General features: G+C 40.0%; 3 protein-coding genes across 9 annotated transcripts; 1 reads left to right on the top strand and 2 right to left on the bottom strand.

Moving 5' to 3' along the window:
- Nucleotides 1-252: 252 nt before the first annotated feature.
- zgc:113425 (uncharacterized protein LOC541425 homolog) lies at nt 253-5,665 on the bottom strand. 4 transcript variants are annotated; one of them, XM_053631827.1, is made up of 7 exons: nt 5,363-5,665; nt 3,946-4,120; nt 3,747-3,806; nt 2,507-2,638; nt 2,202-2,348; nt 1,035-1,095; nt 253-628 (listed from the first exon to the last, which is right to left on the bottom strand). In XM_053631827.1, exons 2-7 carry the CDS (start codon nt 4,114-4,116, stop codon nt 525-527), a joined length of 675 nt encoding a protein of 224 aa, XP_053487802.1. In that variant the 5' UTR covers nt 4,117-4,120; nt 5,363-5,665; the 3' UTR covers nt 253-524. The 4 variants fall into 4 exon arrangements, with proteins under 4 accessions (XP_053487802.1, XP_053487801.1, XP_053487803.1 ...); XM_053631826.1 differs by having other exon boundaries at nt 261-628; nt 5,372-5,665; XM_053631828.1 differs by lacking the exon at nt 5,363-5,665 and adding an exon at nt 4,368-5,297 and having other exon boundaries at nt 261-628.
- Nucleotides 5,666-6,351: 686 nt separating this feature from the next.
- Nucleotides 6,352-13,922, bottom strand: setd7 (SET domain containing 7, histone lysine methyltransferase). Of its 3 annotated transcripts, XM_053631821.1 has the most exons (10): nt 13,711-13,922; nt 12,870-12,920; nt 12,090-12,219; nt 11,407-11,528; nt 10,893-11,094; nt 10,599-10,788; nt 9,791-9,872; nt 8,717-8,834; nt 7,886-8,043; nt 6,352-7,312 (listed from the first exon to the last, which is right to left on the bottom strand). In XM_053631821.1, the coding sequence occupies exons 4-10, from the start codon at nt 11,499-11,501 to the stop codon at nt 7,111-7,113; spliced, it is 1,047 nt and encodes a 348-aa protein (XP_053487796.1). In that variant the 5' UTR covers nt 11,502-11,528; nt 12,090-12,219; nt 12,870-12,920; nt 13,711-13,922; the 3' UTR covers nt 6,352-7,110. The 3 variants fall into 3 exon arrangements, with proteins under 3 accessions (XP_053487796.1, XP_053487794.1, XP_053487795.1); XM_053631819.1 differs by lacking the exon at nt 11,407-11,528 and having other exon boundaries at nt 12,802-12,920; XM_053631820.1 differs by lacking the exons at nt 11,407-11,528; nt 12,870-12,920 and having other exon boundaries at nt 13,711-13,921.
- Nucleotides 13,923-18,354: 4,432 nt separating this feature from the next.
- Nucleotides 18,355-26,334, top strand: scocb (short coiled-coil protein b). Of its 2 annotated transcripts, XM_053631815.1 has the most exons (5): nt 18,355-18,606; nt 19,906-23,957; nt 24,640-24,709; nt 24,855-24,935; nt 25,313-26,333. In XM_053631815.1, exons 3-5 carry the CDS (start codon nt 24,691-24,693, stop codon nt 25,453-25,455), a joined length of 243 nt encoding a protein of 80 aa, XP_053487790.1. In that variant the 5' UTR covers nt 18,355-18,606; nt 19,906-23,957; nt 24,640-24,690; the 3' UTR covers nt 25,456-26,333. The 2 variants fall into 2 exon arrangements, with proteins under 2 accessions (XP_053487790.1, XP_053487791.1); XM_053631816.1 differs by lacking the exons at nt 18,355-18,606; nt 19,906-23,957 and having other exon boundaries at nt 24,658-24,709; nt 25,313-26,334.
- Nucleotides 26,335-26,477: the final 143 nt, after the last annotated feature.

Raw genomic sequence — 26,477 nt, 5'->3', positions numbered from 1 at the left:
TTTGTTGTGATTTCAATCTTTAAAGTGCACCTGTTAGGGTTTTTTTTTCCCCCCCTCAAATATTACCTTTCATGTAGAGCTGTTTGTGAATGTAAAAAGTCCAAAAAAAAAAAAACCACACTTTTTTTTTTTTTTGCCACTTTGTTAACGACTACATCTGTATACACGGTAAATTCTGTTTAAGAAAAAGAAGAGCGCAGAAAAATGATCCGGAATGTTCCTGTGAGGAAAAAGGCTTCATGGCTCGAAGCTGTGTAAAAACTATTTATTAAAAATTAGTTGTTTATTTCACAATATATACAGGCATTTTGTGATAAATTAAAAATGATAAAAACACAGTGCATAGGTTGAACATGGCACGTAAGAGCTTCAGTCGGTAGAAAGGAAAGTGCAAGGAAACATGGAACTGGATATTCAGGAGCTTCTTCTCTTCAGGGTTCTTACCGAGAGCTCGAAAATCCACGGAGAGTGAACGGCGCGAGTGTTTACAGCGAGTGTCCAGTCAGGAGTGCGCACTTCGGTGCCTACGTGAGTCTGCTGTATGGAGGAAGTGCAGAGAGTTCCTGTTCCTGTTCGGGGCAGCGCTCCGTAAACGACACGGGCGAGTTAAACAGCCGCTCGTCTCCACCTGCACGACACACAGCAGCGTCTCAGGAGAAATCCACCAGCACCCCTTTAATACCGATCTTTATCGTTAACGTCATCTTCAGACACGGCCCAGATTTACTTCCCAATAGAATACAGAGTTGACGACAAAAACATTATCGAACGATGAAACGATAAAATCCATATCAAATACTTTTAGACTATTAGATTATTAATCATATAATATATAACATTTAAAAATCATTATTTAATACAATTTATTTTAAGTACTTTCTTTTCATTGTCTTACATCTTATAGCTTTTTAATAAAATTCTTTCCTGTATTATATTCTAAGACTACTCATTTTGATTTACTCATTTTTTTTTAAGCTCGTTGAACTTTATTTTTCTCTCTCTCTCTCACACACACACACACACACACGTCTCACCATGCCATGAGCAGACCAGTTCACCGGAAGCACTCGGGTCATTCTGAGTAACAAGCATCTCCTATTAAAAAAAAACACACACACACATCTTTCTAGGTTAAAAAGCCCCTGAATCTTTCTAGGTTCAAACCCAGATACAGTAGAACCTTATAATCCTGAGGTGGTAAAGATCTAATGCTGTATTCGACTTTCCTTGTAACTGGTAATACGCCAGTTGGAATGATTTCATTCCCCCCCCCCCCAACCCCCAAACCGAAACACAGACACCCCCATGTTCATTTTTTCTTCAACAAGCTAGCCAGCTAACTGTGAGAACTGATCTATAATTTCCTCCTCAAAACAGCAAACTGTGTGTGTATATATATATATATATATATATATATATATATATATATATATATATATATAGTCATTGTTTTAGATTCAACACGCTAATACAATGGTGCTTGAAAGTCTGTGAACCCTTGTGGCAGACTTTACCCTGATCCTCTCTTCACTAAAGGAGACCCCGAGTGCAAGACTGCATGCGGTAATTGCAGCCCTAAGACCAGAGCAGCAACCGTAGTCCTAGCAACCACTGCGAGAACTGTCCATGTGAAACTGAGGTCCAAAACTATTTCCATGGTACTTAAAGCAGCACCATCCTCAGCAATCTCCATGTCCAGTAAATAAATAAATAAATGTCCAAAGTAGAAAATTTTTACCTTGTCTACTTTTAGGACTAGAAAACTTCTAGGGTTCACAAACTTTCAAGCACCACTGTATATCTCTCCGTGCTGATTGATCTAAAGCAATTATATTACACATTATATCTCAAGTGGTAAAGGTAAGAAAAGTAAGACTGTGTTTACTTCCGATGCTGTGAGCAGCCATTTTGACGTCACTGACTGTTAAACAGGGAAGGAACTCGTAGACTACCCCATGTTGATGAGTAGGAATTTCAAACTGAGGGGGCATATACTTTAGCTTTTATCGGTTGGAGGTGGTTCACAAACATCTGAGAAAATGCACTAAAGCAATGCACTGAGCAAATGAAGAAACATCTTCAAGGTTTGCCAATGCGTCCCAACACACTGTCTTTCCTGGACGTCTGAAAATCTTCAGATATTGTGTGTGTGTGTGTGTGTGTGTGTGTGTGTGTGTGTGTGTGTGTGTGTGTGCGCTCACCATGCCTGTGACTGAATCATAGCAGCCACAGAGCGGCAGACTGCGACACCCCGTATACGCGATGAGGGAGGAGAAGATGAACGAGCCGACTCCAGCGAGCACCATGGTGCTGTTCGCTGCCTTCACCATGCGGCTCAGCACAAACTTCTGCACAGGACACACACACACACACACACACACACACACACAGAGAGAACACTCTTACTCGGAGACAGCGATCAAGTAAGACTGGCTGTAACATTCCGGAAATCTCACGTGTACAGAATACACAAGGTAGAGTCGGTGTGATGCAGGGAAGGCTGTACCACTTCAGTGATGTGACGGGGGTGGAAAAGTTCGTCGTCTTCCTCGCCGTAGCTGAGCGTCACGCCGGCGTAAACGAATACGATCACGGTGGCGACGTGAGAGACGACAGATGAAACAATCATGACGTTAACCTTAAGGAAAACACGTGGGCAAAAACATACATTCAAGCGATCGCATTTGTATTAAGGTCAAAGCATTAATCCAAGAGCATTAAAGAGATACTCTGGCATGTTTCAAGACCGTTTCTATCTACGTCACCTGTACGTGTGTGTGTGTGTGATTACTACTGCTAAAATAAATCATTAGCCACCGCTAGACGGAAACTGCGGCACCTCTGTGTGTATACGCTGACCTGATAGTTTGTAGCTAATGCATACGCTCCCCTCCAAAAGTATTGGACCGGCAAGGTCAATTCTATTCTTTTTCGCTATACATTGAAGATATTTGAGTTTGAGATCAAAAGATAAATAGAAGCTATTTCTCAGCTTCAAAATGGCCGGCTTTTCTCCCGTAGACGGCTCTCTGGTCTTCATGTTGGTTTATCCTTTTTAAGAACAAATGCTGTCTTCACAGGTGAAACCTTGAGCTCAAACCAGGAGTAGACACTCAGAGATATTAATTCTTTAAACAATCAATTTAACGGGGCACACCGAGAAGGTCCTGGCTGCAGCCTGCAGAACGGGGCGGGGCTACATGCGTCGCTCCACCCATAATTGGTCTCACTGGTTAGTGGCAATGTAATGACGTCGACGCCCTACCCCTAACTCAACCCTTAACCTTGACCCCTAACTCTTAACTCCAGAAAGTGCAGCCACGCCCCATTCTGCAGGCTGCATCAGCATGAAACACCTACTGTATCAGCCACATGCTCAAATATTTTTGATCGCTTGAAAAATGGCTGGGTTCAAACAAAAGGTGCCAAGTTGTTTAACACATCTAGATGAATATATGAGGAATTAAAAGCTGGAATTCTGATCCATCATCTCATATTCATCTTTTGATCTCAAACTATTTTTTAAATCACAGCAGTATAGTATTTACTTAATTTAGAGAGTCAGGACCTCTGTGAAATTCCCCCATTGGCCCTTCTCTATCATGGCTCCCTAATAATCTCTGAATTGGCTACATCACTCTCTCCTCTCCACTAATATCTGGTGTGTGGTGGATGTTCTGGTGCAAGAATATCACCAAACTTTATATACACCAAAATGCCCACAATGATACAAATCTGAAACTGACCAGCGTGGGGTTTTTCCTTTGTGAGGCAAAAAGTGCGAGCACGCCAGGGATAGCCATGATCTAAGAGAATGATAAAGAAGCACAGGTACTAAGTCCCACCAAAAATGAAAGCAAACATCCTGTTAATGATTCATAATGAGGATATGCAGTGATATCGAGTATATGAGTAATTAACAAGTGACCAGACAGTTTTGCTCACCAGTCCAGCCCACAGAGGAGCTCTGGTTTCGCTGAGGGTCGTGTCCATACGGAAAACCGCGTCTATCAACCCACACACGACACACAAGCTGGCGCAGGCCACCTGCAGAACGCCCCACACGACCGCCAGCTTCTGGTTCAGTATGAAGTGCCTGTAGCGCTCCATGATCATGGGTCTTCAGAAACACACAAGGGGGGTGTAAACTTCTGAACAGGACGATCGGTGGACATTATTCATACTTTGCTTAAACATATTTTTTTCCATTTAGAAGCTACATAGATATTTACATGTTTCCCAGAAGACAAAATAATAACAATTTACCTATTTATCATCCTGTTCAAAAGTTTATACACCCCCGCCCCATCCCCCACCGGCTCTTGATGTATCGTGTTATCTTATCGAGCATCAGTGAACGTTTGCACCTTGTGTAATAGTCGTGTATGAGACGAGTCCCTCAGTCGTCCTCGGTTTGAAAAGACGGATCTCGACATCATATAGTCGCTGTTTAAAGGAAAGCGGTCAAATATACAGAAGATGCTGGAAAAGTAAAGAATGTGCCGGACCTGGAGGATTTTCCTGAAGAACAGCGTGCGGTTTAACTGCTCAGGACAAACAAGGGACTCGTCAACTATCACAAAACATAAACACATCATGTCGTCGATCATCCAGGTAACGACACACGGTATTAAGAATCGAGCGTGTGTAAACTTTTGAACTGGTTCATTTGTGTAAATTTAGTTATTATTGTATCTTGTGGACTATATGTAAACATCTGTTATGTGAAATAGTTTACTCAGGGCAGGACTAAATAAACAACTAAATGTATTTTTTTTTTATCCCTCTTTTTTATCATCATTACCATTAAAAAAAAACAAACCAAAAAAAAAACTAAGACAAATCATTTTACACTAATGTTTTTACATATTATGTGCTGCACGCGCGCGCGCGCACACACACACACACACACACACACACACACACACACACACATAAAGTATATATATAAATATATAAATATATAAAGTGGATGAGAGGCATTTTAAGAGACTACAGCTGCTTTCCTCAGTTTATTGTCTCTCCTATTTATCTGACAATTTATATTTGCTTAAGGTTTTGATGAGATTAAGATAATTAAATCTCTCAAGCTTTTTATCTTAAAAAAACCCCCCCTCTAATTAGTTAAAATATATAAAAGTATAGTCAGTTCCACTTGTACAGTATATGAAGTGCACTTGAACCGGTCTTATAGTGCGCATTAACGCGTTTAAACGGGAACATTACTAAACACCAATATAAGTTCCGCTTCTTTTAACGTCTCACAGCGAAATCACAGCCGAAAGATGAGGATGTGATGCTGAATACACACTATGGATACCAAAACGACAACAACAACAACAACAAAAATTAAAACACGCACCGAATTTACCTTCACTTCTTCTCTCCTGGACGTCTCGTCACTTCCGGAGTCCAGCGCGTGCCACCGACCGGTAAGTCGCGCAGGTGCTGTATCCAGGCCACGCCCCCATCCTCGATTGTCCGCTGTCAGAGTGGGCGGGGCTAGACTGACTCATAGTATTAGTTAAGTCCTATTCAAATGAATTAGCGTTAGGCGAAATTGTGGCTTCTGTTTGTTCTTTATAACAAAAAGACAATAAATTATGGACTTGCTATAAATAAATACTTATTTTAATATTATGTTACACTAGAAAGAGCCTTTGTTCGGATTTTATCAGGTACACCTGGCCACATAGGTATATATGTATGAACTGTAGCCCATCTGTTGCCACAGTAACTGAAGAAAAAACAACCACCACCCTGAAAAAGTGTGATCTCTGTGACTTTAATGAGACTAAGAGAGGTGCATAAATACATCGTGAGGATTCTGGATTACGTGTATACTGATCCGAGCATGCAAGTAAAACGGGGCTGTAAAGTTTCAGCCTCCTTTTGGGGTCAGCAATGGTGTTTAGGCAAAAGGAGGGATTTTGACCCCGGTTCTCTTTAATCTCCTTATTGATGATCTGTCGAAATGTTTGAAAGCCTGTTATACTTGGTGTATGATTGGAAATATTATTCTGAAGCATATTATGTATGCAGATGATCTTGTGATCTTTAGTTCTCGTAGTGCTGGTCTTCAGCAGCTCCTCAATTAATGTTCGGCTGACGGGAGTGCAACCCGATGTGGTCTTCTGCCACTGTAGCCCATCCACCTCAAGGATCAATGTGTGGTGTGTCCTGAGATGCTTTTCTGCTCACCACGGTTGTCAAGACTGGTTGTTTAAATTACAGTAGACTTCCTGTCAGCTCGAACCGGTCTGACGGCTCTCCTCTGATCTCTCTCATCAGCGTGGCGTTCCCACATGCACATGTAATACTTACATTACTATAAAAGGAAAACAGTGACAGTCAGGTTTTAATGTTTTATTGATAAATCCTGGATTAGAGATTCTACATATCAAAGACCTGAATTAATTTCTTATTGTGATCTGCTACTCATTCCACTGTCTCTCTCTCTCTCACCCACACACACACACATAACGCGCTTTCACACTTTTCCTCTTACTGATTTAAAACAAAAAGGTTTAAAATGAAACATTTACAGTGCATGAGCAGTTCTAATACTGTTCTGAAAGTAGAATAAGTAGAATCTAGTGTTGCGGTTCACTCTCGGTGCAGGTAGACTGAAGCTGAGGAGACAATGCTAACTGTAATAACTGCACTGCGAGGGTTTGAAACAAACTGCGACGGCGATAGCTACGGGAGGGTTAAACCGCATACTAATGGACTGCATTGCCGGTGCTTGTAGAGGTTCGCGTAGCAACAAAGAACACCTGCTGGGTTCGGTAGTGCATAGTTCTCACTTCAGATGAGTCATAATTCACATCATGCTGTGCTTCGGTCGCTTGATATATTACTGCATTCATGACAGACACAGGTGTTGAGATCTGTACACGTCGTAGCACCTTCATATTATAGAATAAGATACTGCAAAAGCCGAGCATTTCTCGTCCAATCCGTCGAGAACGATAAATAGAGCAGGTTATGATGATACTATTACGATGAAGTATTAAAGACACAGTTGTTTAGCTAAGAGCAAGACAGTAAAAGAGGCAGATTTAGGTGTTGTTCTTTGTTTTGTTTTGTTTTTTTTGGAAGGGGGTGGGGTTAACAAGAGTCCTTAACTCTTCTTTCAGCTTCTCTTTCCTGAAACTCACGTAGCTCTTGTTTGTACCAGTCTGGAGCCTCTGGACCTGATTTCCCAGACGGTTCATGGTCGTAACCGTAAGCGACAGTGAGTTCCTCGTCTTTTTGAACCGCTCGGATTGTTCGGATGCATTTGATTGGACCGAAGCGAGCATGAACGAACCTAACAAACAACAAGAGAGACAAGGAGAGAAATGTAAGGTGAAGATATAATTTCTAATACAATAGTGTAAATTTAACCAAAAGGTTTCTAATCCCAGGGTTGATTCAAGGGTATTGGAACATAATTAAAGTATTACAATATTAAGTATGCTACGGGTGTGAAAGAGCGAAATATCCGGTAATAGCTTCGGACTCTTTTTGAAATACTACATCCAAAAGCAGTAAGCAGTACACCATATGTACGTGAGCAATGTGAATATTCCTGGAATGACAAAGACGACAGAACCGGGTCCGAATTTCTAAATATGAAGATAGCCATGGCTATCTTTTCAGGCTGCTGTTTTACTGTCGATTTTGCTCAGGGGGATGCAAACTTTTGCAAACAATTGTACGTCTGCTTGGGAATCCAGCACCTGAATCTGGGTCACAGCACCATTTTAACAAGTTACTACGATCACCATACGTTCGTGTTGGAGATCTAAACAAACTACAAAGAGGAATGTTTTTGAGGCTTAAGGATACAGTGCTGAACACGTGCTGCGTTATTTTCCACACGAGACATTTTCACACTCACGGGTCGTATTTGCAGTTGGGGGTAAATGAGTGATTGGCTTTGTGTCCAAGCGATGCACAGTAATTCTCTGTATGGTTAAAGGGTTCAGGAACGTCGATCACTGTGTCTTCATCTAACGAAATGGTGTTCCCGTTCAGGGACCAATCACGGGCGTCCACCTGGCAACCCAAACCATACGATAAACTATTACAGTACTCCTTCTCATCAGTACACGTGTAGAGAACAATTATATTTAAAGGAGCAATTTGTCATTTTTAAAGATCTCCTGCTGCCTGCGAGGAGAACCGTAATGAAAATACAAATCACCCCCTACCCTCGATGACCACATGTGTATTGCATTTTAAAGGACGGCGCTAAATGGCTGTGCTTTGGCTGAAAGTGGAGATCATTTCTAGGTCAGAAAAATGGAAATAGAAGTCTGAATCGAGATCCAAACTACGCAATATTCCAAAGATTTGATTTATTTATTCTTTTTAAAGTGTTCACCACAAAGCATCATTTCTGAGATGTTTAGATATTTTAAATGTAGGTTAATACAGGTTGAGAGACACTTTTAAAAATGACAAACTGCATCTTTAAACGTTTGGGGGGGGGGGGGGGGGGGGGGAAGGGGACAAAACATATAAGCATTTGGCTGTTTTCATTTCCAATCCGCTATTTGGGGAAAAAAACAAAAAAAACAAAAACAACAACAACAAAACATTTTAATTGCAGACCTAGGTACACACTCATAGATACTTATATTAATATATTATAATTATATCTTTCTTGACAAGTCAAATGTAGAAATTTTAATGTAGAATGCTGACATAAAATCGCACACAAACACACCTCGGAGTGTGTGATGCGTACTCCATTGTAAAAAGCCATGACCGTGTCAGCGTCTGCGTCAGTTTTGGCGAACAGGCCTTCTCCTGCCCCAGAGATCAGCGACTGCCCCACGTACACACTGTCGTAAACACACACATAGCCAGGAGTATGTTTAATCCACGGTGTACTTGTGTGAAGCGCAATAAACAGCAAAGTGTCTCCATTCAAACGATATACATGCAGGAATAACTAATATACTGAAAAAAATTAATAAATCATATACACACATACATATACACACACACACATACACATATTATATATATATACACATACACACACACACACACACACATATATATATCTATCTCTCACATGCATAGTAAATGTATATGCTGCGAGCTTTTACATACACCGAAGAACTAATTCACTTATTAGCGAGTCAATTTTCTCATGAATCGTTAGCTAGTTGTTTTAGACTGTTTATTTAATAAAAGTGAATTATTGTAGAGTGATTCATGAGTACTGTAAAAAAAAGTCACTGTTTTAATTAGCCTCATTTACGAGTTTTAAGAAACTACAGGACACCGTATATTATGGACTTATATCAAACAAACCATTCCATCCATTTTCTATACCACTTATCCGACAGGGTCGACGGGGTGCCAACCCATCACAGGGCACAACTGCACACACACTCACACATGTTCACACAATACGGACAATTTAGAGACGCTAATCAGCATACAAGGCATGTCTTTGGACCGGGAGAGGAAACTGGAGTACCCGGAGGAAACCCCCAAAGCACAGGGGAGAGCATGCAAACTACATGCACACGGGGCAGTGGCAGGAATCGCAGATGCGCTAACCACTAAGCCACCATGACCACATATTTAGACTAATCAGATGCAAAAAAACAAAAACAGCGAAAATCCTACAAACGTGTCATTTATATTTGAAAAAAAAAAAAAATCATCTATCTTGGACTAATATATATATATACACACATACATACATACATACATACATACATACATACATATATATATATATATATGGTTTCATTAGATTTAGATGGTTCTGAATTATACCAACCGCTGGCTCTCGTAGGGGTCGATCAGTGTTTTGTGAGCAGCGATACAGGAGGAAGTGGATTTGTCGTAGGAGTAAACAGGACCTGAGAGACAAGGACAAAGAGAAAACGTCTTAAGTAGTGCTGTAAACGTCTGCCTTCCTTCAATAATATTAGTAAACCAATATCGTTTTTTCCAGGCCATACAAATTAGAAGAGGTGCTCTGACTTACAATTACATTTTTGCATTAGCCAAACTGTAATATTCCCATTCCAGTTGTTTATACAGTCGGTATTTTATGCTAGCGGTTATGAAATGTTTACGTGAAGGTACAGTACACCACATTTAGTGAAAATTAAGACTGAAGCAAACACTTAATCTCAGGTAACAATACAACGAGGACAAAAACTAAACAAGACTACACCTGTAGGAGTCTCCGAGGTGCTGCTTTAAAGGCGGGACATTAATAAACGTTATGAGAATACAGATGTTGCTAAAATAAATGACCGGTTGCTGTTCCCGGGGGTTTGTAATAGCTAGTTAAGGTTTCCATATCATCTGAGATCACAACATAATGGAGCTTGATGATTTAAGAGGTGATATATGATTCCGTGTTTGTGAAGGTTGTCTAATGGGATTCAAAGGTGTCCTATAGGAGTCTGATGGTGACCTCATGTGAGTTAATAGTCCTGATTTAATGAACCTAATGGCCGTCTGCGCTATTCGAAATGGCCGAACTGGTAAATATTCCATTAGGATACAATTCAATTTGCAGATTCGGTGTTTTCGAGCTGAAATACGAGAGCTGAAGGGAGTGTGGTGTTACTGACTGTCGGGCTGAACGGTGAAGTGAGGTCTGCCGTTCTCCTGATCGGTCAGCGTGGCCAGTCTGGCCTCGATGAGCTCCCCATCCACAAAGCTCCCGTACAGACCCGTGTGTCCATCGGGGTAAACATAAGCCACTGCTTTGCCCGTCATCTCCCCGTCCTCGTTGACCTCGCCCACCACGCAGCCTCGGTCCTACACACGACGACCGTCTGATTATAGACCGTCAGACCTGATAGATAGCTTCTGGATAAAACAGAAGCTCTACAAGGGTTGCACGAACACACAGTAAAACGTACCGGGTAGTAAATCCAGCAGATGCCATAGTGGATGTTATCCTTGTACTGGCCCTTGAAGATCAGATGTCCTTCCGGGTCGAACTCCTGAGCGGGACCGTTGAGCTCTCCGTCCACGTAGGTGCCGTACAGCACTCCGCCGTCCTCGTAAGTGTACACACCCTGGCCCTGAAGTACATCGTCCATGTAGGATCCATCTAGAGTGCTGCACGGGAAAGCAAAAAGAGAATGATTTTATTTATTTATTTATTTATTTATTTATTTTTTAAAAACAAGGCGTTTTAACTAAACCATTCGTGACGTGCACGTCCGTTCATCTTCAAGAGGTACGGACGTCCAGCGTAGTAACGGGAGGCAAGACGGTGTGAAATAGAAAAAAAACTGTGATTGTTCTATTGTGGTGTTCAAACTGGATGTGCATTACAAAGAACACACGCATTCGTCTATTCTTATTCAGTTATTAGAACTAAATGAACTGATGTCTACGATGAGGGTTCGAATCCCGCCAGAGACGTACATTCTAGGCTGATTGACATTTCCAGAATTGTCCGTAGTGTGCGATTGTGACGGTGATGGGTTGTGACCTCGTCCAGGATGTACCCCGAGTCCCATGGGATCGGCTCCAATCTCCCAGTGACCCTGTGTAGGATAAGCGGTACGGAAAACGCATGGATGATGTCTACAATTATTTTTAAACTATACAGTGATACAGACTTGTGCGATACTACACCGCAACAATATACTACATATAATGTGATACTACACTGCCAAGGGGCCCGATATTAGTGGAGGGCACAGTACTTGTGTGATTATACTGTATGTCATTCTTTTTTCTTACTACTCCTTATTATATAGTTATTTTGCTCAGCTTGATGAGTTATGATATCAGGATATTACTGAAATTTAAAAGAAGTCAGTGAGTGTGAGACAGAGCAAAGGTTCTCGACCTGCCTGTAATGAATGATTGAGAGTTATTGCCAAACTAGCAGTATATATATATATATAATATATATATATATAACAGCGACGCTGTCTGTGTGTGTACGTGAGTGTGTGTGAGTCTGTGTAAGACTCTGACTCATCTGAAATATGAGTCATGATCATGTCTGAGAAGGCTTGTGTAAGTGTCAAAAATAACACAGTGCTGTAAATCATCAGGAAGTGATGTTTAACCCCGAGTTGCCTCGTGTGGTCTCGCACCTGCCGTCGAAAAAGAAGAATTTGCCCTTTCCGTTCTTTTCTCCGTGGAAAAAGTGGCCTTCGAAGCGGTCACTGGAGGAGTAGGCGACGGTACAGAAGCCATGGGGGAGCCCGTCATCATCTACTGGGCCTGTGGACTCACGACACGGCCGGTCAGCACACAAAACTCACACACGTACATACACAAATCTATCAAATAGATGTATAATTGCCCACGCACTGGACTATTCAGCCTAAAAGAGCAGAAACATTCCGTGGGAACGATTCACGATTAGTTTTCTGAATGTCTGCTTCGTACTCATTAGAAACGAACACGTTAAGTGTTACTAGTGGTTAAGGGTTTTGTCCTAGTGACCTAAAGGTTGTGAGATCAAATCCTACACCTGCCAAAAGAGCCACAGCTGGACCCCTGAGAGAAACGTTCCAAACCTTACTAAGATATAGTGCGTGCTTATTGGATAAAAGGATAAAATTATCTATCAAAAGTATACAGTAAATACTCACTAGTTTTTAATAAATCGATTAGGCATTGTAACAAGTATGTACCTGTTACAGGCACTAAGTCAGCGGTCATTCCAAGCATTAAAGGGGCTATTCGCAATCTTTAGATCGCCTCTGTCCACAAATAACCGAACTCATCTCTAATACTGAAAATAACCGCACATCCTTAAGTGTTTTATAACTTTATGCTTACAAATTTAAATGTATTAACCTTTTTTTTTTTCACCATTTAATGTTGTGTAATGTCCAGGAGCCAAGTTAGTTCCCATTATCACTTACGTTACAGCAGCTATAAACAGCCGTTCCCTCACCAGCCTCTTTTTTTTCTCTCTTCAATTAATAAGACAAAAAACAAAACAAAACAAAAAGACACAGGTTGTCATATTTACCAAGAAACCGCAACGCGCAAACTGCTCCGTTTCGGAGTCCAGAAAACGTACTGACTGTACTACTTACACAGCGCTGACTCTGGAGACTCCTTCCTTTACAATGTTTAAAAACATACACAAAGCTTCACTATAGCGACTACATCGATCGGACATTCTCTCTGCTTTTTAAACCGTTTATTATTAGGTTTTGCAGATTACGCAGGTACCGCCATCCATGCCCATGGGAATGAGTTGTTACTATAGAAACGATAACGTATGTGTGTGTGTGTGTGTGTGTGTGTGTGTGTATACATATATATTAGAACGAGTGGATTAATATAAACCTAGGATTTACCCAGGAATTACCACCAGAACTACTGTCAGATAAAAACTAATCAACACCTTCTGGGCTATCTGATTTGCGAATTCGACAGCGCTGTGGGTATGAAGTTGAAATAAAGACGTAGCGCTACAGCTTTTTATTTGTCCACAAAGCTTCCATAATGGGGGCATTGTGACGTCACAAAGTTGCAAATGAGGTCATTATGAGATTAAAGCATTTAAGAATCTCTCTGCTGAACCTCTGACTGAAGTTATAATAAAAATATAGATAGATAGATGGATAATACTATTAATAATATTAATATTAATAATAATACACAGACATACTTATCAAAAGTTGCCCTGACTGTAAACATGACCAAAACAGATAGCTTTAACTAGCATTTTGTACATAAGGATGATAACATTACCTTCTAAAACCTCATCCACATTGTCGTCGTCGCTGTCCATCTTTTATTTAAACAGTTTCTCGTCAAGTTGATATATATATTTAAAATAAAATTTTTTTAAAAAAAGCTTTTGTTTTAGTCTCACACCAGAGAGGGGAAAAAAAAACCCGTTTGTCACAGCGTGCACGCGCACTTTACTTTTATAGCCGCCATGTCAAGTGTCGTTCCAATGCGCAAGCACAGCACAAAATTCCCCGGATGTTGAATGAACAGCGCTGTGAGAGGAACTGAAATCACTCGGCTCGCGCTGACAGGAAGACAGCGCGCGACGATCTACACGTCATACCCAGACCACACTTTGGATGACGAATGCTATTGATATCGGCGATTTTGATGAGGTCAGGGTTAACCCCCTAAACCCCACATATATATATATATACACACACACACACATAAACCCACTTTATACAAAGACGATTCCATTTCTAGGCTCCACTGACATTACACTTACAAATAAAACATATATTTTTAAATACAGATATAACGCGTCATTCACAACAACCTGAATAACCTAAAACATGAATAAAACCTACAGCACTGTGAAAACAGTATTTTTGCCCGCCCCAGCCCACTGTGAGCATGTAAGTACACAACATCGTTAAAATACTTAAAAACCTTAATATACTTATTACTTTTAGCAAATCCATGCAACATCAGATGGTTCAATTGTCTTTAGGTTATGAAAAATGGACATTTTTTGCGTCCCAAAGCATTCACTCAGCCTTGTAACCTGAAAACACGTCCACCCCTGTCAAATATTTGGAATATTCCACCAGTCACTATTCACCAGGAAGGTCCAAATTTCCTGAAGATCATGGGAAGAAGAATTGATGCTCTCTCTATATATATATATATGTATATATATATGTATATATATGTATATATATATATATATATATATATATATATATATATATAGACATGTACACACCTTAATCACACTATTAACGTCGTGTGGGAGTTTTCACCGCATTCTGCGACAGTACACGTACACACACGGCAGCGCTCAACTGTTTTACGGCAAACAAGAGAGCACAGCTGCGTCCCAAACCGCGTACTTACCTGCTATTTAGTAGGCGAAATACATGTATTTCTATATACTATATAGTAGGTAAGTACGCGGTTTGGGACCCAGCCCACGGCTTCAAGCAGTCATCTATTTGCACGTACAGCATGACAAATAATTAACCGCACTTGAAGCTTTCATAAAATTAAAAATGTAACACCCAAAACTGTATACGGTCCCATAACGAAGACGAACTGTATGTCAATACGTGAAATTCTGGAGGGACGTCGGACGGCGTGACGTGGGGACGTAATGACCTGTGCCGTTAATCGCTCTATGTTCTATAACATGTAAAACACGAACGTGAAAGGAATATTCTAAAAGCGACTCATGTAAACACCTTAATCAGAATATTGTCTTATTCAGAATAAGGTCAATAATTAGATTACCGCTGTCCATGTAAACGTAGTCAATGTCAGGTGGCAGGGAAGGGTACATCTGCAGGTATGGTAAAAATTTTATTTAGAATGGTCAGGCGATTGGCAAACAGCATAGACTATTTCCTGAGAAGTTTCCTGTTTAAAAAACAAAAACCGATCATCAGTCCTGGAGCCGTTCATAACACAGCTCTTGCTCTCCTGAACTTTAATTTCACTTTTAATTTTTAATATTTAAAGTGTTTCTAGGTAATAACGATATAATACTGAAAATATCTGTGATGTAATTCCTTTGGCTGTTTTTTTCTGTTTTTTTTTTCCCCTTGTCTGAACATTATAGTCAACACTGAATAATTAAGTGATCTTGCTTCCAGCTGATGCTAGTAACCGGAAAAGAATTTATATAATGTTTTACCACTCTGCTTAATCACCTGAATAGAGTTTAAAACCTTTAAAACCTTATGTTCTTTTACTTGGAATAAAGTGTGAAAATGTTTTAAAAAATATATATATTTCTATTCAATTTTAAATCAGCTTATTATATAACTCTCTCTCTCTCTCTCTCTCTCTCTCTCTCTCTCAAATGTATGTTATTATTCATCATAATGAATATGAAAACTGCTGCAGATGTATCATACTTTAAACTCTGGTTATAAATGATGAATGATAAAACTTACACAAAGTGTACAGGTATTTAAATACATGGCTGAACTGTACCCTTCATATACGTTGGCCATACAAGTAAGACCATGTTCAAGTTCAAGTTCAAGTTCAAGTGGTTTTATTGTCATTTTAGCCATATACAGTTGGTACAGTACACCGTGAAATGAAACAACGTTCCTCTAGGACCACGATGTTACACAAAACAACACACTAAACCACATGAGACTCAGAACTAATAAGATCCACAAACATTCTACATAAAGTGCACGTGCAGACGTGTGCCAACAACACAGGACAGTACAATACTACTAAAACAGGGCAATAGGCAGAGTGAGTGACAGTGTAGCACCGAACAGTACACAGTTCTAGTGTGGAAGTGTCCGATATAACAGGTAGTGCAGAAGATAGGTGCCAAAGAGTAACATTATAATTTAACAATGGTGTAAATGTAAACATAACATGCTAAGACTGAGTATTCAGCAAATTAGCTTATACCAAATATGGACATAGCACTTATAGTTATAGCAGTCAGGTAAAGTGTATGTAAAGTGTATATAGTGACAATAAATTAGATACTATATTTTTTATAATACAGTAAAGCATAATGCAGGAATGTGCAAATATTTCAATGGGAGTTGGATGGTGTTCAGTTCAGAGTGTGTGTGTGTGTGCGTATATCAGTCCAGTCTCTGAGTATTGAGGAGTCTGATGGCTTGGGGGAAGAAGCTGTTACACAGTCTGGTTGTGAGGGCCCGACTGCTTCGGTACCTTTTTCCAGACAGCAGGAGGGTGAAGAGTGTGTGTGTGGGGTGTGTGGGGTGTGTGGGGTCATCCAAAATGCTGGTGGATTTGCGGACGCAGCGTGTGGTGTAAATGTCTATGATGGAGGGAAGAGAGACCCCAATGATCTCAGCTGTCCTCAATATCCGCTGCAGAGTCTTCCAATCCAATAAGCTGCAATTTCCGAACCAGACAGTGATGCAGCTGCTCAAGATGTTCTCAATAGTTCCTCTGTAGAAGGTTGTGAGGATGGGAGGTGGGAGATGGGCTTTCTTCAGCCTTTGCAGAAAGTAGAGACGCTGCTGGGCTTTCTTGGCTATGGAGCTGGTGTTGAGGGATAAGGTGAGGTTCTCTGTCAGGTGAACACGGAGGAATTTGATGCTCTTGACGATCTCCATGAAGGACCCATTGATGTTCAGTGGAGAGTGGTTGCTCCGTGCTCTCATGAAGTCAACAACTATCTCTTTTGTTTTGTCCACATTCAGAGACAGGTTGTCGGTTCTGCACCAGTCCGTTAGCTGTTGCACCTCCTCTCTGTATGCTGACTCGTCATTCTTGCTGATGAGACCCACCACGGTCGTGTCATTGGCAAACTTGTTGATGTGATTGGAGCTCTGCGTTTCTACACAGTCGTGAGTCAGCAGAGTGAGCAGCAATGGACTGAGCACATGTCCCTGAGGGGCCCCCGTGCTCAGTGTGGTGGTGCTGGAGATGTAGTTCCCGACCCTGACTGACTGAGGTCTCCCAGTCAGGAAGTCCAGGATCCAGTTGCAGAGGGAGGTGTTAAAGCCCAGTAGGTTCAGCTTTCCAATCAGGTGCTGAGGAATGATTGTGTTGAATGCTGAACTGAAGTCTATGAACAGCAGGTGTCCTTCTTGTCCAGGTGGGCGAGGGCCAGATGTAGGGTGGTGGTGATGGCATCATCTGTCGAGTGGTTGGTGCGATATGTGAACTGCAGCGGGTCCAGTGAGTGGGGCAGCAGGGTCTTGATGTACCTCATGACGAGCCTATCGAAGCACTTCATGATGATGGATGTGAGTGCAACGGGACGGTAGTCATTGAGGCAGGACACTGGAGACCTCTTTGGCACGGGGACGATGGTGGTAGCCTTGAAGCACAGTGAGAACATCTGGTAGCTGGTCTGCACATCTTCTGAGCACTCTGCCAGGAATGTTGTCTGGTCCAGCAGCCTTCCGTGGGTTGACTCTGCTTAGAGTTTTCCTCACATCAGCCGTGGTTAGACACAGCACCTGGTCGTTAGGAGGAGGGGTGGTCTTCCTCGCTGCCACGTCATTCTGTGCCTCGAACCGAGTGTAAAAGTTGTTCAGCGCATCTGGAAGGGAGGCATCACTGTCACAGGTGGGTGATGTTGTCCTATAGTTGCTGATTGCCTGAATGCACAGTCCTGAAGAGCAGAGATGGCTCCTGCTGGCCAGGTTTTCACCTGCTTTTTTTTGTTTGTTTGTTTTTAATAAATTTGCAAAGATTTCCAACAAACTTCTTTCACGTTGTCATTATGGGGTATTGTTTGTAGAATTTTTAGGAAAATAATGAATTGAATCCATTTTGGAATAAGGCTGTAACAAAAAAAAAAAAAAAAAAAAAAAAAGTGAAGCGCTGTGAATACTTTCCGGATGCACTGTGGACAGGGCAAAACAAGAGAGAACTATTTGTGCATGTGGACAGAAGTTAACTTGGACACGCCCACGGTCTCAGTCCGGATCAGTTTCTGTTTCTTGAGAAGTTAACACATGCTGTAAGAAAGCCAGATCACATTTTTTTAGCCGTTTGAGATGAACTGGTGGGTGGATCCTGGCAACTAAGCACAGATTCCTGGTTAAAAAACAAAAACCGACCTTCAGTCCTGGAGGAGTTCATAACACAGCTCTTGCTCTCCTGAACTCTCATTTCTGGATCTCGAACTATTTGCTTGTTGCTGTTTAGAAGAGATAGTCTACAACTCCATAGAAAGTAAGTTTAAAATGATGATGTCATTTCCTTTGAGTTTAACATTACACATTGAGTTTGTGTTTAGATCTTATTGTTTTATTATAAGACTACATTTATATATCATTACTATCATTCTAGAGTAATATTTTCTTCAAAAATAGAGCTGAAGATACAGTAAGAGCAGTTAGAGACACATACGAGGGTAAATGCCAGGGAATTTTGGTTTATTCTTTACACTGTACAGGCCGTATCTCTTTGAACAACATGATCAATAAAATGTACTCAGTCCTGTAATGCCTGTGAGCATCTGAACAACTGAATTTCATCTGTGTACATTTTGGTGCCTTACACCCTTTTTTTCTTTCTGGTTTTCGAATACCTCCTGATATTTATGTAGCTCCAAAGTAAAAGTCCTCTACATAATCTCGACTATATTACGTAATCAGTTCAAAAGCCAACACACGTGATACTCATTATTCAAAAATGCATTTTTTAAAATGAAATCGATAAAGTTGTTGTTGTTAAGATTAAAGTAAGGCTTGTAATATTGAAAGTGTTTCTAGGTAATAACGATATAATACTGAAAATCTCTGTGATGTAATGCCTTTGGCTGTTTTTTTTTTTTTTTCCCCTCTCAAATGTATGTCATTATTCAACAAAACAAGAACAGTGATTGTTACACAATCGATAACGTATTTATTTACCTATTAAATAAGAAGAAAATGAAGATAGAGGTTGGTATAGGTCTGTTTACTTCTTGGTCATCCGATTTTTGAGTCAGTAACCGAACAAATTAAACAACAACAAAATTGAAAAGCAACTCGTGTTTCTTTGTACGTCACAAAATGAAATCGTAAACAAAGTAAAATAGAAAAAGGTCAGTTTTTTTTGTTGACAGGGTGGAAATCGCTCCGTTGCTGAGGATGGCCCCACACGGACATCCTAAAGATCAGTGAGATTACTGAGGATGGTACCACTTAAAAACCATGAAGATGGCTTTGGACTACAAGTCATATGAACAGTTTTGCTATGATAGCTTTAAGACTGTAATTGCCACTGAAAACAATTCAGTGGATGCTCAGACTTCCTGTGAAAACTATAATGTATTTCCTGGTTGTTGTACCACACGAGGTTCAGTACTCCTGGATTTATATGTACTGATATATCCTTGTGATCTATTGACATTTTCTGTAAGGAGACCTTTATGTAACACTAATGGAAGGAGTCTCCAATGTCAGTACTTTGTAACAGTCAGAGGTAAAGCTGTAACTTTGTGACATGAAATTTTTACACTCTGCATATCGAATGTTTTCTTTATAGATCCTAAGAAGGAGACACCATGCCCAAACCACCAACTCTTAATGAACTGAAGAGGCTGGAGGAGACTGGATTTGGTAAACCTTATCCAAGACACGGACTCAAGCTGCTTTACTGGTTTGCTAAAGAATGTCTGGATTTTGATGTCTACAATAAGATGTCCTGGCAGTACGATCCAGAAGAAGGACATTTTGGTTTCCACCTTTATGAAAACAGAAATGACAGAAACGGTGAAAAACTCCTGCCTGAGGTGGAGCTTGACTACTACGAGGTGGGCAATCTGAGCAGAGCAGGAGCACAGGACCTGCCAGATTACGTTCAAAAGGATTATATCAAAAACCGTGATGACTGCGACTGCAATATGGACCGCATCATAGTCAGCGTTGATGATGACTGTTTTGACAAAGTCTATGTAACTGAGCACAGTGATCGGGCAGATTTCAACAAGGAAGCCACGTACTGCATCAGCAGGGGCCTCATTATGATTATCAGGGAGCTGACCTTAGAGGACTTTCTCACAGAAACTGGGTATCCGACACTGAGAATGAACACTGATCTGAATACTGAGTTTTCGATACAAATAGAGGACCCTAGTTTATTGGATCATAATAAAAATAAAAAACGCTGCAGATGTATCATACTATAACAGGGCTCTACAGTGAGACCATTTCACTCGCATTTGAGACTGAAAAGTTCTTTGTGCAACTGTGAATAAATATTTAGGAGCACCAGTGTGAGTGACCTGTTCGGAGTTGTATAATACAGGGATTCCCAAACTTTTCCAGGGCAAGGCCCCCCAAATGGCATTAACATTTGACCGAGGCCCCCCTTTTGCAAGATGTCTTTAAAATGCATTAAAAATACAGACTTCTGAATATATCCCCCCTTTTTTATTAATATTTACATCTTACATCTTTACATTACATTACATTAGGAATTGATTGTGTGTGTGTGTGTGTTGTCTGAGAGTGAGAAAGAGAAAACATACTAGTGGGAGGGATGGGCACACCAAATTGTTGAGGCCCCCCGGGCGCCCCCTGGCGGCCCCAAAGGGGGCCCCCACTTTGAAAACCACTGGTATAATACAATCGGAATAAAAACTTAAACTCCAAAATGCATCTACACCGTGCAACAGTTACTTTCACAATGCTTTTCTTCACCTCATTCAACCGAACAAGTGTGGAAATACTGCAGAGAAGCCTTTATGATGACAAGTACCTCTGTACATCATCTGCTTCTCTCAAACCGCCATCTTTTATTGATCCCGCTAAATGACCTGCTCATGTAGAGACAGCGGTAAATTAATAATAAGGTTAACGCTACAAGGTGGGTTTTAATTCAAACTTCTTTATTAAATAATTCCTCATCAATCATAATCAAGAGTAGCAACAGTTTAGTCTGTAAACAAACAGTACACTGCAGCTCTCCATTCACAAACTCTAATAGCGCATTCACTTTATTTAAACTCAGGGTTGCCAGATATCACTAGAAAAGTAAACTCCAGTTTCCTTGGTTTGGTTTGATTTAATCCCCTAAAAAACACAATATTATCAGCAGACATGGCAACACTGTACTGGAGAACCGATCTAAAACTGATAAACAAACAAACAAACAGAAAACTAATAAAATGTAAAGACAGAAAATGTGCTTCGTTATAAATAAAGAATTTAATATTAAAAATAGATATTATAATAACTTCATAAAATATCAATAAAATGAGAAATGAAATAATTTTTAATTACTATGGGTTGCATTTAATATCAATTTGACATTAAGCTTAGTTCGCTATCTCCTTGGAAAGCTATTAGCCTTTTTCCTAATATGGATCATTTTTGTGTTAGTCTACTTTGAATTAGGACTCTTTATTGTTTAAGATATTTAAAAATAAATATTTTATGCTTGTTTATTTATCAATTAACCAACAGTATCTCATTGCTATTATTTTAACTCAATTAACAGTGACCACGAGCAGAGAGCTTATATTTAACTGTTTATGACAGACCTCCTGATTAAAGCTTAAATAAAAAAAGATTGGTATCTGGATCGGTATCGGTCATAAAAATCCTGACCGGAGCATTGGAGCAGTAATGAACACCATTAAACTAAAGCGCTTTGCATCTGACGGGTAAATGAACTCACCCAATCACATCCTATATGAGATTATTCAGATATATACACAATATACACAGAACGGTTCGAGAACTGACTCCAGCCCAGAACCATGACAGTGGGAAATGTCTAATAGTGTAGCTTTAAATATTTTTAAGAGGAGCAGACTTCAAACACTGAACATTGAGGTTTATTGTATTTGTTTAGAAGGTGGAACAGGTTAACGTTTGTTGTTTTTTTGCAAACAGCCTGTAAAATTAACTGAAAATATTACATTTAGTTTATCAGAAGGTAAATTAATTAGTCATGGCTCACACTATGTTCCTAAATTCTGTCATAATTGACAAGCTCAAGTTTTCTCATGCATACTTGTGTGTTATATTGTAGCACATTAATGTTACCATCTCTAAAAAACAAACAACAAAAAAAAACAAACTAAACTTCAACTGTGCTCCTAAATTTTTGACTGTGCTCCTAAATTTTTGTAATTCGGAGCACAAGTGCTCCTAAAAGAAATTGTTACCGTAGAGCCCTGCATGTAGTAATCATTTGAGAGCAAAATGCAACCATTTTAATAAAAAGAAATGTTGTGATTGTTGCCTGACATGGGTTAACAGTAGTGCTGACTGCAAGGCAAATCAGAGGTTTATATTAAGATGCTTGTTCAAATACATTAACATTTCTATACTAAGATCTCTTTCACAGGGACATGTACGGTGGACACGCCACATAAACTAAACCTACTAACTAATAAATGGATTAAAAATGTGTTGTTACTTAACAACGAGGTGTAATTGTTAATTCTAAGGAGATGCTTATTTAACATTTATGGAAGGAGTCTCCAGTGTTTTTTAACAGTCAGTAAGTTTTCGGACATGAGAAAGTCTTCAGGACAGAGGGGTTTTCACTTTGCGGTTTGTCGATAATATGACAAGAATGAGAAAACAGAAAGGCGGTGAGGGAACGACTATTTAGAGCTGCTATAATGTATGTAAGTGATAACAGGAACTATCTTGACTTGAGGCTGCTTCATAACATTAAATGTAACTATAATTTTTTAAAAGTATGGTGAGTTATTTGTATAATTTGGTGGACGTTTCACACTGGAAATTCTTCTGGTGAAGGAAACAACTGTTTATAGTAGTTATAATGTGAGTGATAACAGAAACTAGCTTGTCTTGTGGACATTCCATCCATCTATCCATTTTTTATACCACTTATCCTACAGTGTTATGGGGAACCTGGAGCCTATCCCAGGGAACATCGGGCACAAGGCGGGGTACACCCTGGACAGGGTGCCAATCCATCGCAGGGCACGATCACATACACACTCACACACCCATTCATACACTATGGACATGCCAATCGACCTACCATGCATGTCTTTGGACTGGAGGAGGAAACCAGAGTACCCAGAGGAAACCCCCGCAGCACGGGGAGAACATACAAACTCCGTGCACACAGGGCTGCGACGGGAATCGAACCCTCGACCCTGGAGATCTGAGGTGTACGTGCTGCAGACATTCCACAACATTAAAAGTAAATATCAACGGATGAAAGTATGATCTGTTGTTCTTTAACGAATTAAAAAATATCATCGACATTGCTGTGGTATAAAAGGAATAAAACATTCTGGGACATGGGATGACGTTGATTAATTTCCTACAGTGTGTCCCAAAGTGTTTTATTGCATACATGTTTTAGAACCGTGAAAGGACTATCTAGGATAAGTGTAGGATTTTAATAACACTTCATTCATTATGTGTTGTATAATGTTATTTTGAAATATTGTGATATTTTTGCAAATGCATTGTATATCAGTGTATGGTTTTGGAAGTGGTTTAATACGTATGTTTATTAAGCAACTGGCAACCCTGCTATAGGCTTGTACAGCATCCTGAGCCTCTGATCAGACACCCTCTGATCCATTTGAATCTCTTGATTTGGTGAGTATGCATGATTTAAACGTTATTTTTATCCCAGTGGTGAAGATTCTGCACATCTTTTTTATTTATTTAATGCACATCTTAGTGATAAAACCTGCCTCGCGCTGTTTAGCAGGTCAACTGTTTGCGCCATTCTGCTCTGAGCTAGCTAGTTAGCTTGTGCTAGTTAGCGATTAGCCGGATGCAAAGTGTTCAGAGGATAGCATATTTACACCCCCCCCCCAAAAAATTATTATCATTATATCATTTATATCCTAAAATCAACCACTATTAGAGGCCAGGTAATGTCTTTTTGGTTTGGGCGTTGAATAAAAAGATCCCCCCCTTTGTTTTTCGAAAAATCCCGCCTTCTGTGGTACGATTGGTAGGTCATGTCACGAGCTGTCCTTTTATTGGATACCGAGCTGTCAAATATGCCGAGTAACCAATCCCAGCGCAGGAAATCTGGGCGCTAGAAACGGTTAGCGTCTTAGCTAGCAAACTGAACTCTAATTATAATTATGCTCAGTTATTTCCACTATGACGTCGAGTGATGGTTTACTATATTACATACTTCATTTTAATAAGGAATGAAACATCCATATCTGAAAAAAAGATTAGTGAAATAAATAAGTAAATCAACAAACAAACAAATAAATAAATACAAATGAATGAATGAATGTATCTTTTGTGTAATTTTCAGTGCACCTGAGCCGCAGCCCTGCATCCCAAAAAGGAAGACGATTATTTCACCATGAACTCTGATGTGGATGGTAAGAAAGTCACTAAGCATATTATAACAGACCTACGGTATGTTTCGAAAGATAACGAAACTGGCATATCCCTAAGTGTTTCTCAGGGTATTTACATATAGGATGGAAGACATGATTGTGCTCTCAGAGATGCTCTGTGTTTCAGGTGACCTGGAAAATCAGGTGGAGTTGGAGGAGAAAACGAGGCTCATAAGCCAGGTGCTGGAGCTGCAGAACACTCTCGAGGGTAAAACAACATTGCAGGTTTCACACGGTGCTTCACAGTCTCAAATGGTCAAGTTAAAGGCCTATTCGAGCATAAAACGTGTGTTTAATATGTCACATATTCTGTTATGTAATAGCACTGTGCAGCAATGAGTGATCTCTCATCTGTCAGCTTCAAGTGTTTTGGAAGAATCTTGTATCATTTTTGCATGTATATATATATAAATTTATCCATCGGTGTTCGGTCAGACAGAGTACACTATATGGCCAAAAAGATTGTGGACACCTGAGCATCACATTGATATGTGTTTCTTCCTCAAAAAAGTTGGAAGCACACAATTGCAGATAGTCGTGGAACAATTATCCGTCTTTAAGCATGTGTCGCTTTGTGTTTATCAGATCTCTCGGCACGAGTGGACGCCGTGAAAGAGGAAAACCTCAAGCTCAAGTCCGAGAACCAAGTTCTGGGTCAGTACATCGAGAACCTCATGTCTGCCTCCAGCGTCTTTCAGACCACTGACTCCAAAAGCAAACGGAAGTAAGGGAGGCTTCCTGACTTCCCCCTGGAAGAGTCCGTTACAGTCCATTAACTCTCCGCCATGGATGCCCGCGTTTACTTTATTTTAAATTTTATCCATGTATAGACGCTATCTAAGATACCACTGTTACACGTTACGTTTACGGCGCTGCTTTTGATCTGCTCTTAATATCACATGACTAAAAATATCCTATTAATTCATGAAGCTGTTGTATTCTGTGACAATAGGAGTAATTTTTTTCATTTATATTTAATATTATCATTTTTGCCTTATGTTAGGGCAGGGTATTAAAACTTTCACTGCTAAATAGTTCCATTAATTTATTGATGGCATTCATTTGTGTTGCATTTTGTTACTATTTCATGTTGTATTTATTTAATTTTCGTTTTGTATTTTTAAAAAAAAAGCTGTTTTAGTTTTTTCTTTTTCTTTTCGGGAACACAGCAGTGGTGAATGTGCCTGTGAAGCTGCTGTGTGCCACCACCATGTGTTTTAGGTAAATGGATAAATTAGGTGAGTTATTCAGGTACTTCTGTTCAGGGAAATAACATTTCTGATCTCCTGGTGCTTTTCACTGAGGAGTTTTAACAGGCCTCCATTACAGCTGTGTCCACGCACAATATTCCTGAGCTGTATTTAACATTTGTGTAATAGTTAAAACGTTTAACCATTGTTTGATCTTATTAGTGCCTGTTTTAATAAACATATGTTTTCATTTGAAATCTGGTGCTCATTAATATATTAAGTATACGGTACACACATGGATTACAGTCTCCTCCGAAAGTATTGGAACAGCAAGGCCAATTCAGTTGTATTCGCTATATATTGTTTGAGGTCGAAAGATGGATATGAGATGATGGATCAGAAGGGTTTGTCCCTTCAGTCTCCTCTTCAGGAGGTGATATGCTGTTGATGGGCAGCAAGAAACACGTATCGGTCGTGTGTTCCAATATTTTTGATCATTCGAAAAAATCGGTGGGTTCAAACAAATGGTGCGATGTTCTAAGTTGTTTAACAGGTCTAGA

This window comes from Ictalurus furcatus, chromosome 8, assembly GCF_023375685.1.
Source record: "Ictalurus furcatus strain D&B chromosome 8, Billie_1.0, whole genome shotgun sequence".
In the NCBI taxonomy this organism is placed as follows: domain Eukaryota; kingdom Metazoa; phylum Chordata; class Actinopteri; order Siluriformes; family Ictaluridae; genus Ictalurus; species Ictalurus furcatus.
This window is presented reverse-complemented; position numbering and strand designations above follow the sequence as displayed.

Coding starts and splice junctions, on each gene's coding strand:
- scocb (XM_053631816.1), top strand. Junction 24,936..25,312: donor GCTGCAGAACACTCTCGAGG/GTAAAACAACAT, acceptor TGTGTTTATCAG/ATCTCTCGGCACGAGTGGAC.
- setd7 (XM_053631819.1), bottom strand. CDS start 12,859: ATGGGAACTAACTTGGCTCCTGGACATTACACAACATTAAATGGTGAA. Junction 11,095..12,089: donor TTCTTCTTTTTCGACGGCAG/GTGCGAGACCAC, acceptor TTTCCCGTGCAG/CACTCTAGATGGATCCTACA. Junction 8,835..9,790: donor GACCCCTACGAGAGCCAGCG/GTTGGTATAATT, acceptor TGTTTACGACAG/TGTGTACGTGGGGCAGTCGC.
- zgc:113425 (XM_053631827.1), bottom strand. CDS start 4,116: ATGATCATGGAGCGCTACAGGCACTTCATACTGAACCAGAAGCTGGCG. Junction 2,349..2,506: donor CCCGTCACATCACTGAAGTG/GTACAGCCTTCC, acceptor TGTCCTGTGCAG/AAGTTTGTGCTGAGCCGCAT. Junction 1,096..2,201: donor ATGATTCAGTCACAGGCATG/GTGAGCGCACAC, acceptor TTTTTTTAATAG/GAGATGCTTGTTACTCAGAA.